Source organism: Equus quagga, chromosome 20 (assembly GCF_021613505.1).
Source record: "Equus quagga isolate Etosha38 chromosome 20, UCLA_HA_Equagga_1.0, whole genome shotgun sequence".
Taxonomy (NCBI): Eukaryota; Metazoa; Chordata; class Mammalia; order Perissodactyla; family Equidae; genus Equus; species Equus quagga.
The window spans coordinates 2,833,018-2,846,200 of record NC_060286.1 but is presented as its reverse complement, the minus strand read 5'-3'; the positions used below and the strand labels follow the sequence as shown (position 1 = coordinate 2,846,200).

At 35.8% G+C, this 13,183-nt stretch overlaps 1 protein-coding gene across 5 annotated transcripts in view; it reads right to left on the bottom strand.

Moving 5' to 3' along the window:
• The window catches only part of KTN1 (kinectin 1), a 101,346-nt gene that overhangs the window by 35,258 nt on the left and 52,905 nt on the right, over nucleotides 1-13,183 (bottom strand). For all 5 annotated transcript variants that reach the window (XM_046647104.1, XM_046647103.1, XM_046647105.1 and 2 more), the window contains 8 exons: nucleotides 10,459-10,625; nucleotides 9,967-10,035; nucleotides 8,483-8,520; nucleotides 7,695-7,785; nucleotides 7,250-7,318; nucleotides 6,680-6,717; nucleotides 6,180-6,261; nucleotides 5,300-5,368 (listed from right to left, as the gene is read on the bottom strand). In XM_046647104.1, the coding sequence (XP_046503060.1) occupies nucleotides 5,300-5,368; nucleotides 6,180-6,261; nucleotides 6,680-6,717; nucleotides 7,250-7,318; nucleotides 7,695-7,785; nucleotides 8,483-8,520; nucleotides 9,967-10,035; nucleotides 10,459-10,625 (623 nt within the window). The remainder of the gene's footprint in view (nucleotides 1-5,299; nucleotides 5,369-6,179; nucleotides 6,262-6,679; nucleotides 6,718-7,249; nucleotides 7,319-7,694; nucleotides 7,786-8,482; nucleotides 8,521-9,966; nucleotides 10,036-10,458; nucleotides 10,626-13,183) is intronic.

Below are 13,183 nucleotides of genomic sequence, written 5' to 3'. Positions count from 1 at the left end.
CAAAAGACACAGAAAAAGATGAAGTATAAAATGGGCTGGCAAAATGAATTAGAACCTTATGAATAATTTTTTAATTACCATAAAACACAATTTTAAGGATAAGAGAAGAATTTGCCTTACTTCCTTTACATTAATTCAATTCTTCAAATATAAAAAATCCAAGGCTCTGAGGCCTCACAGGCCAGGAAAAAGGCTTTGTTCTTTCTTTTTATAAATTCACTTTTTTTTTCACTTTTAAAACTAAGGTATAACATTTATATAGGCAAGTTCACAAATCTTGTGTACAAATCAACGGATTCTTAACATGTATATATTATGAAACCACCACCCAGATCAAAATATATGGAATGCTTTAAAACTGACTGTAAATTGCAACACATGAACACATTCCCCTTGCAAAACATTAAAACATCACATGTAAGCTGAGCCCTGTCTTTGATCGCTCCCTCCAACACCCCTCCGTATACACAAAAGACCCCAATGTCATTATTTATTGCATTCAAAAGTGGGGCCTCCTCTTCAGCATTCCCAGGCCTTCAGGCAGCTAAGCAGCCTGATAAAACGGGTGTGGGGTTTTTTTCTTTGAACATTCTCTTCCAACCGTCTTATACTTTACCTGCTCTTTCCTAATTTTCCTGGTTTCTCAGTTGTTTCCAATTTTACTACAACTATTTTTCACAAATACTATTAATTTTTCCATTTCCAAATCCAAGTCCTAAAATTCCACTTCTTACATATTTCTAAAGTTAATCCCCTTTTCTTCAATGCCTTAAGTTAGGTCCTCAACTCTACTCATCTCAAATACCACAATATCCTAATTATTCTCCCTGCGCCTCTAGGCCGTAAGAATTATTTTGTGAGGGGTAGAGGAAAACCTTTCCAATGGGAAAAAATTTTCCTACCATCAGAAAGGAGATAAGAGCTGTCAAAAGTATACTAAATCAGGTTTATAAACTGTGAAAAATAAATCATGCAATAATTTATAAAGCTTTCATCAAGATGGTTTTTGTCCATCTCTATTTTTGCTGAATGCCATCTCACACAAAAACTTAATACAAAATTTATAACTATGTATGGTGATGGACTTATTGTGGTGTTCATTTCACAATATATACAAATGTCAAATCATTATGCTGTACGTCTGAAACTAACATGTTATATGTCAACTGTATCTCCATAAAAAAAGACTACACTATTAAGTCCAAGTTAGCTGCATTTTAATCATTTAGACCTACACACACCCCCCAACATAAGTTCAGACACCTCAATGGACACCAGAGTGATCTAAAATTCTAGACAAATGCTTATTCATTCTTGCAATACCCTGAGTGGCTTACTCACATGCTAGATCAAGTTCATGGTCCTTAATACAGCATAGAAAGTCCTTCACGATTAGGCTCTGGGAAATCTTTCTCTACTCCTTATGTGTCATAATTTGCACTTCTGCAATATATCAAAATGCTCCGAATATGCCAATTTTGCCACACATTGCCATGACTTTTTTTTTTAAAGATTGGCACCTGAGCTAACATCTGAGGTCAATCTTTATTTTTCTTCTTCTTCTCGCCAAAGCCCCCGAGTTCTTAGTTGTATATTCTAGCTGCAGGTCCTTCTGGCTCTGCTATGTGGGATGCTGCCTCAGCATGGCCTGGTCCACGCTCAGGATGCGAACCGGCAAAACCCCAGGCCACCAAAGCAGAGCCCACGAACTCAACCACTTGGCCATAGGGCCGGCCCCTGCCATGACTTTCAGCACTGTATCCCCTCAACCTGGATTGCCCCTTAGCTGTTTGGCAAATTTACGGCCATGTTTCAAAATCAGGTTTAGCTGAACCCCTCTTTCTGCGGCACCTCTTGACCTTCGCTCTCCTGATAGAATTCATTATCTCTTCCTCTAAACCTGTACACGCAGTTCAAGAATTTTATTCATCACCCTGCTCTGTTATGCATCCCTCTCCACACTGAGCCATATTCTTGAGGGCAGGAACCAAGTCTTTTTCATCTCTGTAGCCTCAGCATGTAGCACAGTATCTAGCATATACTCAATTAGTAAATATTTAATGAACTCAGTTTCCTTTAACAAGATCACAGTTTACAAATACTCTTGGTCAACTGCTCATCAAATATGAAATTGCACAAAACTGACCCAGCTTAGTATCTATCCAACATTTTTACTTTATATATTATTGGTCTAATCCAATCCAATTTTTTTCTCCCTAGATGATTTTCAAAACCACATATTATACAATAATGAACGCTTCTGCAATAAAATGCAACCAGGCAACAGGGCAAATAGAAAAAACTTCCTACTCCTATAGTTTTTACTTAATAATCTTGATCATTGAATTTTAAAAATCTATTAGAATAAGAAGTCATGCTGCTCCTTTGCTAAAAAAGTCAAGAAGTTCAAAAAAACAAGATATCTCAGAACTCTTCCCCCAAGGAAATTTTATTTTATTCTGAATAAATGAGATCTTAGTATCTGACTTATTTACATCATCTATCCCCAGGCCTATCTCCAAATGGAGGCTGCCCTCCTTTAATTTATAAAAAGGTTATCCTTACCTGGTATCTGTTGCCTTTCTGCTTTCTACACCTGAAGAAACAACAACTTGGCACCATTACTGGTTTCTGCTTCAATAAGCTCAATCTTTTCCTCCAGGATAAAAATCCATGGGGCAAAAGGACTGAATTTTTTTTACATAACTAAACTGTTTCTCTCTCAACTGTCATTTGGAATTCTGACTGCTGGGTAGGAAGAGGTTAAAAAAAGGTGGAAATGAAAGAAGTTAAAATTATACTAATCTTTATGTCTTCTTTCACTAGCAATAAAAATGACCAGAGAAAAAGCAAAAGAGATGGTTCTTTGGTCTGTCAAGATGAGAAAGGTAAGTCACAACTACAATCAAAAACATAACATCACAGTCATGTTTTCTACTACCAAAAAAAAAAAGAGCTTTTAGAACAACAAGAAAAATTCTAAGAATTACCAAAGAGCAAATCTTAAATTAGCACCAAATGAATTTCTCCTCTTATCAAATAATTCTTTTAAATAAATCAAAAAAATCTGGCTATGAAATTTTGTTCTGTGGACAGTTCTTCATTAAACTAGTCTTCATAAGAAAAACCCATCTCATGCTAAAAATTATCTTAACAGAATACCTAAAAGTACACAGAAACCTTATAGTAGTTAGAAGGCTGACTCAAAAGGCAAGAATTACAGGATTTTTTTTTAGTATGATCTCCCATGCCAAAGATAGGGAATTTTATATGAGATATTAGAACGGCAATTCTTAGGGCATCATGTTATCTTTAAGGAAAATAAAAATTTAAGGTTAGTGATTTTACTTTTGTGTAATGATGGAGAATACCATTTTTAGTACAGAACAAAAGTTACAAGATTTTTAAAGACTCAGGTTTTCTGTTTAAACCTAGGTAAGAGTTACCAGCACCTTTAATACTGGAATTCTAGAACAGTTTCTGGTCATTTGTTTTACCTCCCATGAAGTTAATTTTAGAAAGTTTAGAACTTTATATATTGAAACAGGTATTCCAGAATCTCTGATAACCAACTCACAAAAACTACATTCTGCTTTTCTGCTTAAGAATTAATACAACCAAAAAACATTGATCATATTTTATCTAATTCAAGTCATCAATGTTGCATCTCACAATTGGTATTTTATGTAACATTAAAAATTAAAAATGCTGCCAACTAAACTGTAACCAGAGACTCTAAGACACATCCAGACTTTAGAGATGATAAATTGAGGGAGAAAAATCTTACAATTGATAAACTGTCATGTCTCTTATAAGCTACACCACAACAAAGAGAAGTAAGAATGAGACTCAAGAACAAGACTTGAATAACCATTTTAGGATTACAGTGGCATAAAGTCACATCTCTACTAAATAGCACCCGCTCAGCATTTTCTCCTCTGTTACCTTTAGTTAGCTAGGCTAAGGCATATAAAAAGTAATAAAGAGGGGCCAGCCCAGCAGCGTGGTGGTGAAGTTTGTACGCTCAACTTCAGCAGCCCAGGGTTTGTGGGTTTGGGTCCCAGGCACAGACCTACACACTATTCATCAAGCCATGCTGTGGCAGCATCCTACATACAAACACTGGAGGAAGACTAGCACAGATATTAGCTCAAGGACAATCTTCCTCAAGCAAAAGGAGGAAGACTGGCAATAGACATTAGCTCAGGACCAATCTTCCTCACCAAAAAAAGTAATAAAGATTACGCAAAGCACTTAATATCGTAAGTGGATTATTTCTCAGCAACTGAACATATGTTAACAAAATACTTCCAAGGTATTTGGCACATCTACTTACACCAATTCAGTACCTGCATAAATGTTAATTTTAAAATAAAAAAGAAAGCATGCATCTGCTAAAGGAAGTGGTATCATTTGCAGTAACTTACATTTCAGCTTCTAATAAAAACTACATTCCAAAAATTTAAGTTTTAGAGAAACATGCAAAGCTTCTATTCTAATATGTCATCTAATATCAAGAGTTCTAGAATATTTTTAAAAACTGGAATTTGAAGAGTTGTGCAGGAGAGGAGTATGAAGGCAACTCTTAGGATTAGCCATGGAATGGACATCACCTGGGGCTCTCATCTATGGAGCCATGCTTATTCAGGCTGCTATAGTTTTGACGGCTTGCTATAAATATAGAAAAAAGACTGATGGCAGCAGCGGGTGGAGATGAAATGGAAAAAGTACAAATTCTAAGGGAAAAGAATTAAGGTTTAAGATGCTATATGCAAAGCACAAGGCTAAGCATTATACATAAACTTCCCCATGTAAGCCTGACAAACTGATGATGTAAATAAAATCTCAGTGTGAAAGCTTGGAATGAGAGATCTCAGAAAGGGTAAGTAATGTGATCAACATCACTCTGCTTTTAAGTGCTGGTAGTAGGTTTCAAACCCATATTCTTTTTAAGAAACCACGCTGCCTACAGAAAAAAAGTCAGGCTCCAAAAGTCTAACGAATTTTATCCTGAGGGCCAAATATATCAAAAAGACCTAAATCTTTTTATATATCCTATTACACTTTTTTTTTGGAACGTACTTAATAAACAAGTTAACATTAGATTCCTCTCAGGGAAGAAAAATTCTGTTTTCCTTAATTTAGATACTTGATAAGCACAAGAGGAATAGAAAGGCAATTAAAAGACATATCTACACTTAAGCAAAACTTCTCAAAATGAGTTCATTACTATCTAAAGAAGAACCAGATCTTGTTATATATTGGATATTTCTACCTTGTAATTCATAGAAAGCCTTACCTGTTCAGAAACAAGAGTCTGCAGCTTCTGAACTTCTAATTGTAATGCTTTGTTTTGGTCATTTAGAATCTGGAAGAAAGAATCTCAATTTACTGTTTTATTAAGAAAAGGCAAGAAGCAATCATTTGAATGGTTTTTGAAAAAAGCAAACCCATATCATTGCTTTAAGTACTCATAAAGTGACAGCTGGATTATATATTGACATAAGAAGACAAATCTCACGTGGCTCCATTTTTCACAGTTTCAATGAACAGATTTCCGGAGTAGAGGAATACAGTAGTAGTATAAAGTATGTGTACAATGATCTTAAAAACCAGTTTCTACTCAGCCCCCTAATTCAGTCATGGGGTTTATCCCAAAACAGTGTTAACACTGTGTTTAGAACTGTTTCAGGTGTATTTCAAAGAGTTGAGCAGTTTGTGCCAACGGATTCTGGGAAACCCTGCTTTCCTAAGTGAGTACTTACAGGCTTCCTACTAAATAAAAGCAAAAAAGAAAAACAAATGCAAATCTTACTGCACACAGAGGTGCACAGTGGCCATCAGAATGCTTTACAATACTCAAGCTGGTTGGCTATGACCAGAAACTAGCAGTGCATTAACAATGGGGCAGAGAAAACCATCTCAAAGTACCCACTGAAAACTGTAGAGACAAGGTTGGGGCAAAGCAAATTTCAAAAGTCTACTAAAAGAACAGATATGTTAAGATAATTTAGGTAAAAAGTCTATGATAAAATTCATTGTTTGTATAAGCCCTCAAATAAACTATAAAAACACTATTTCAGAGTGATTGCATAAAAAAGTAGTATTTCTAGATTCACTTCAACTAAAAACTACACAAGGCTGTTCAGATAGCTGAGCTGACAAACTTAATCACACACCTTAAATTCTTCCATTTTGTTTGAAATTTCACATTGCAGCTGCTCTTCAAGCAATCTTATTTTATCTTCCTTAATATGAACACTATGAAGAAAAAAACAATTAAAATACTTCATATATTCAGAAAGTTTACACTAATTATGTGCACAACCATCAGCTGTTTTTTTTTTTTAGATTGGCACCTGAGCTAACAACTGTTGCCAATCTTTTTTTTCCTTTTTCTCTCCAAAGCCCCCCAGTGCGTAGTTGTATATTTTAGTTGTGGGTCCTTCTAGTTGTGGCATGTGGGACGTCGCCTCAGCATGGCCTGACGAGTGATGCCATGTCTGCGCCCAGGATCCAAACCAGCGAAACCCTGGGCTGCCAAAGCAGAGCGCGGGAAGTTAACCACTTGGCCACCGGGCCAGCCTCACAACTCTCAGTTTTAAGCAGCAATATTTTCTGCGATTATACTTGAACATAAGTGTATGAACGGCTCAGAGTACAGCAATACTTTAATCACCTTTTCTGCATCTTCTCCAGTTCATGTGCAGTAGCAGCCTGTGATTGGAATGAGATGAGAATTTCATCATTTCTCAGGAAGCACTCAAAACTACTCTTTCACTTATTTTTACATATTAAAAAGCTACATTTTCATATATACGAAGTGAACAAAGTTAAAGCAATATCATACATTTCTGTAATACTTGTCGCTGTCCAATATTTTATACAGATCACTGATCAACTTTTATCCTAATAAAAGATCTTTATTGGTTAAATGGCAGAAAGCTAAAACAAATCAGTACATTAAGAGTGTTTAAACTGATTTCTCTGATATCTCAAAAGTGATCAATTCAGTGGATCAAACATTGATTTCCACATGAAAAGAGTAATATCTAGGTGGGTTGTAAGAGTTGTGATCAAACAGAAGAGGCCTTCAGCAACACACCATTCAGCCACGCACAAGTAACCATTATATTTACTGTCTACACGAGGAAAATTAGGGCTTGCAATGCCAATGAAAATAAGTACAGACAAACTGAAATTCTGAGGTAAATGCCCAGATCTACCTGATAAATAAATAAAGATCTACCTGTTCATTTGCCAAGGCCTGTAATTTCTGCACTTCAGCTTTTAATAAGAAATTCATATTCTGCATATCCTAGAACAAGAAGGAAAAACAGTGTTAGAAATATCTAATATAGTTGACTTTGAAGTTTGTAAAGCAACTCTTCTATCTTGAAAAGGTCTCAAAGTGAACATCTCAAATTATAATTTCTTAAATCAGGATGAGAAACCATCAATTCCTGTTATTGAGCATATTTCCCAAATTATCATGAACTACATCACGTGAGAAAAGTATTTTAAACTTCTCCTCTTAGAGGGCTAAGAGGATTTTGTAGTTTAGAAAAGAGACAGACACTTTTCAAATGAACTCTAGAGCGCTGTCCATTCTTCAGAGACACTCACACTGACTACAAGGTCAAGGTAATTCGATGCCTGTAAAATACTGCAGCTGTTTATAAAAATTACTGTACCTTAAGTTCCTCCTCTTTACTTGTTAAATGATCATGTTCATTTGCTAAAGAATCTTCAGTCTGTTTTATCTGCTTATCCTTTTCTGCAATCCTTTAACAAAAAATACATTTGTACATTCAATAAACACTTGGAAGTCAAGTCACAAATCAAAGGATTAAAAGCCTTGAATATGATCATTTTTACATAAGTAATTTCTCACATAACTGTACCTTCCATTTCTATAACCCCTTTCAGTTTAGCTACAACTGTCATATGCATTACTACAACTCCTTAAAATATATAACCCTATTTTAAAACTTGAAGTCAAATAAGTTAAGTAATTTGTTTAAGCTGACAAGCCTGGCAATGTCTAAATCAGATTTCAGGTCTTCTGAACAAGTGATCCATGTCTATGCAAATTATACAGGACACAAAAAAAACAGAACTTTGTTTTGGGCATACCACGATATAGCTACATACAGAGTAGCCACAACTACTTATTAGACACAAAAACTAACTTCCTTCCAGTAATCTCAAATCACAATGGCCTCTTCCACATAACTGCTGAAGTCCAAATGAAAAAAAGTTTCCCTCTTTTTATGATGAAGACATAAAAGCACAGAATGTGTAATGTTTAGGAACTCAACTCCCTGAGGGGGGAAAAAAGAGCCAAAGTTGCTCCAAATCTAGTTAAGAGTATTCTCTGAATAAGTTAGAATATAAAGTTAATCATAAGTATTCAATCTAATAGGTCTCAGGTTAGTGGTGACTAAGCAATTATAAGAGAAGTGTAGAAAGGCAGGCTTACACTTTATGTAATTCTTCTGCTAGAACTGAAGCAGAGGTCTAAGAAAGAAAAACAGTGTCAACATAAAAGCATTTAAGAGAAAGTTTAAAAGTTGTACAATAATCATCACAACAGAGCTTTAAAAATTAAAGGAAATTAATGTATATAAAGTTGTTAAGGCAGTATATCTGGCTCATGATGCGTGTTCAATAAATGGTAGCTATTATTCTGAAAGCAAATTTGATCACCAACAGCCAACATTAGGGAATTACATATCACAAGACATTTCAAATAAAACAAGGCAAGAGGCCTGGAAACCATATAGCTGACAAGCAAATACACAGGAATAACGGCCACAAAGGCGATTGTCATCCCAGTGCTTCCTTTCCTCAATAACAACTTCCAATAATGGAAGGGTACAGCTCATGATGAAGATAATTCAGTTGTTTGGTAACAGCTCCTTTTAAAAAGGTACTTACAGCATTCTTTAAGTACTTAATTCCTGCTAAATTTCCTAGAGCTACTTCTCAGCTAATAACTTAAGACCTCAATCCAATTTGAGTTGATAGTTTACATATACACATACGTACACACACACAAACACCCTTTCCTACATGAAATCATTCTTTCCCAATTACTTTTAGACTATAGTTCTACAAAGAAAGCAATTTTGAAAAAAAATGTTTGCAATCTCAAAGTTTGGGGAGTTTGAACTTGCCTGAACCTTGAGAATAAGTTTTTCATGTTAAAACTACTTTTTACACAGAAAAGTGACTTCCAGGCTGATACTTTTTCTACAAGCAATTTTTAGAATTTTAAAGTTGAAGAATTGAAATTCACGGTACGCATATTATGGAAATAAGTTGGAAGTTTCTTCTCTTTTTTCTTAATGTTACATTATTCATATTCTAAAGGCTATCTATTTATATCTATATCGATCTATCTATCTATCTTAATAGCAGGTCTTAACAACACCACATGCAAAACTTTGAAGTTTTCGTCATTCACTAGATGGAAGTATAAATTTTAAAATGGTCCTTCTGCATATATAATCTGAGAGCTATGGTTAACATACTGCTATCACCAGAGGGTATATAAAAGTTCCCCTTATTGCTGGTCAATATTTCACCAGAGGGTATATAAAAGTTCCCCTTATTGCTGGTCAATATTTAGTGAACACCTTTAATACATAAACCACTATTCTTGACACCACTTGGCCAATTCCTCTTGCTTTGTGATAGGATGGCGGCTATTTCTTCCTCCTATGGTAAAAACTCTCTAACACTCACCTCCCTATTAGTTGTATTTGGATTTCTTTCTTAAGTGTTCTCCCACAGCACTGCGCATAATTTTCAGAGTGCTTTGTGCTCAAGATCATCACTACTGATTCACTGACTAGTCTCCCAACTACTAACCCAGTGCTTGGCACTCAACAGGCACTCAGATGATTTTTCACATGGCTAGGAAGCTATTAGTAATGATAAGCAATAAGAAAGCACCATTACCTGGGCTGCTATCTGTGAATGGAATTGTTGAATTTGAGCTTTTAAAGCTTCGTTCTGCTCCAAAATATCCTTTGATAAACAGCAACCAAAAAGAAGAGGTGGGGCGGAAAGTGTACTATTAACAAATATAGCAATGTATTTGATCAAAATGAGTTACAGGTACATCTGTTTATTTTTAAAAAGGCATTCTTAGATTCCAAAAGGCATACTTTTAACCAACAGTGATTAGGCATTGTATTCCAAGAGTTAATTCATAAGACAGAATTATGAGCCACGCTGTGCTGTTCCTAACCTAATACAGAAAGCACGAGACTGGGTGAGGACACCTTCCAACACATATCCAAACACACCATACTGTGGTACTGCTGGAAGATTAAGATCATCATTCATCACCAAGCCAGAACTAGGATAAGGAGGTCTATGCTTCCTCTTCTACAGACACATCCAACCACTGCCCGTCTTGATTTTTTAAAAAGAAGGAAAATTAGATACCTGAACTTGCATTTGCAGGGCCTCTTCTTTGTTCACCCTTTTTTGCTCCGATTCCATTAACTGCATTAGTCTTTGCTCCAACTGTTGTTTTGATACCAAGGTATCTGTAAGCTTACTATGCAGACTCTGTACTTCATTTTCTTTGGCCACAAATTTACTCTGCAGATCTGTAATAAAACAATGCACTTTAACAAGAATGCTCCCTTTGCCTAGTTACTGCTACTCACCTCTAGTGGAGGCATTACCTCCTCCAGAAAACCCTCCTTGACCCTCTCCTCTGCTTCCTGTCCTGCATGTGGCCCCCCTGAGCAGCTCATGCTTACCTTTAGCACAGCAGCAGACACACTGTACTCATCTGTCTCCTCTCCCAGAAAGTGTGCTTTCTGAGATCAGAGATTGCCTTTGCTCTATATCCAGAGCTGTGCCCAAGACTTGGCACACAGTACATACTCAAACGTGTTACATGAATGGTACATGGATATTTAAAACTGTTGTAGCATTTCTTGAAAGCGTTCTTTATTTCCTCAAAGATACTTTTAGTAAGTTATTTAGTGAATTTCTTATAAATTCCCTGTACACTCCTACCTAGAAAACAGAAAGATGCCGAAAGCTGAAAATGTCCTGGTGTAAGAGAAAGTAAAACTTTTCTGTTCTTAGCAATGACCCAAAAACAACAGAAAATGAGAACAAACATAAACCATCTTTGATAAAATCAGAAAACAAATGTAACTCCAAATCACGAGAAATTAAGATAAAATGAACGGAGAGATGATCACTAACTTGGCAGAGTCGAGCACGGGGAAATTGTTCCAGAAACCTCGAAAGGCTCAAGAAATGGAAATACCAGGTATCATGAGAGCTGCCTCCTGGCCCCATAACATAAACAAGTCCAAAACAGGGAAAGGGGAAGACCACCATCACCAAGCATAGAAAGGCAAATAGAGAGAAAAAGAGAAAATATGCATGTATGTGTATCATTTTAAGAAAAGCAAGATGTTCCTTCTGTAACAAGACACTAATAACAGAATGGAACACAACTCAAAAAAGAACTCCTGAAAATTAAACATACAATGGTAATATCCACGATTAGAACAAAGAAGAGTATAATATTTTTTAGCAGTAACAATAAAAGTTAAAACACTGAATTAATGCCTTTAAAATTCTGTTGGAAAAATTATTTCCAACCTAGAACTCTACATCTAGTCAAACTATCAATCAAGCATGAAGGTAGAAAGAATAAAAACATTTTCAGATACACAAAGGCTCAACAAATGTACTTCAAAGCATACTCTTATGAAGCTATTAAAAGATATGCTATAAATGAAGGAGGAAAGCAAGAAAGATGGCAGTGACACAGGATTCAGCAAACAGGGTAAAGAGACTAAAGAAAATCTCAGGAAGACAGCTATGGAGCCAAACTAGAAAGAAACAAGTACTGGAGCAGGGAGACTGCAGACTTCAGAGGGCCATCCCCGGAAAAATGGACAGACTCTCCAGCATCTACCATGTCGAGAGGCTAGGGGAAGGAAGGAAGGTTAAGGGGAGTTTAAACATTGGTGAAATTTTAAACAATAAACTAAAGATTAAGCAAGTTGAAAACATAAAGCAATAATTAGATCCAGGAAATTAAAGAAGATTTTTCAAGAAAAGAATTGTAGTTTTAATATCTATCTTAGCTCAGCAGTGAGCTACCCAGTCATGACGATGTAAACAACAAACACTGATACAGTCAAAGAGCATGCATAACCATGTCGGGAGAAGGAGGGGACAGTGGGAGGAATGGTGTGGCAGTGTTAAGCCCTCATTTCCTGTAAGAGAGAGATAACAAGAGGCCCATCAGGAGACAGCAGTCTAAGTATAAAAAATACGCTTATTTAGAAATATTATGAAAACACTAAAAGCAAAAGTGTTCTGGTCAGAGTGAGCTTTTACTTTTTATAGTTATACACTTTATAGATAATTATATATAGTTTTTAGTGACAATTCTTTTGGCAAAATTCACGTGTGCTTTGTGGATGAAAGACAAAATATTAACTTTAAAAATAAGCTAATGTACCTTAACTTTATATATAAAGCAAAAGGTTTTCAAATATCTTGGGTTCATTTAGATATTGAAGCAAAGGGAAATACCTAGAGGGGGGAAAAGAAATCAGAGGAAACCAAAGGTCTAAAGAGCCAACACTGTATGCTCCTTCTTAGCATGGGGAACTCCATTTTGCTCGCTCACCGCCTCTTCCCAAGGAGAAAGAGAGTAGCGGAGACGTTAATAATACACACAAATCTCCCAGATGGATTCATCACACTAAGAGTAAGCAGTGCAAGCTAGTACTAAGTAACAGTGTTAAGCAAATGACTTGGAATGGTAATGCTCTTGCTGTTTTTCTCTTCACAATATAGGAAAGGAGTCTTTCCTTAGAAACAAAAAATAAAATGAAGAGTTGCTCAAGGAACCAAAGGGAATAACTGCAGAAAGAAAACACACATAACCTGGTTCCCATTAGCCTATCACGGACAATAATTTCATCCACAACTTAAGGCTTCAGACAAAACTAGGAGAAAGCTTATTTTTAAAACCCTAAAAAAGGTTAAAGAAATAAAGATACTCTGAAAGTGTAAAAGCTATTTTTATTGAGCTGTAACCAAAATGCCAAATTATGCTTTCTTCACATATGGAGGGGGGGAAATCTTACCCAGAATTAAATGCTAAGTTTACGTGAATACCTCC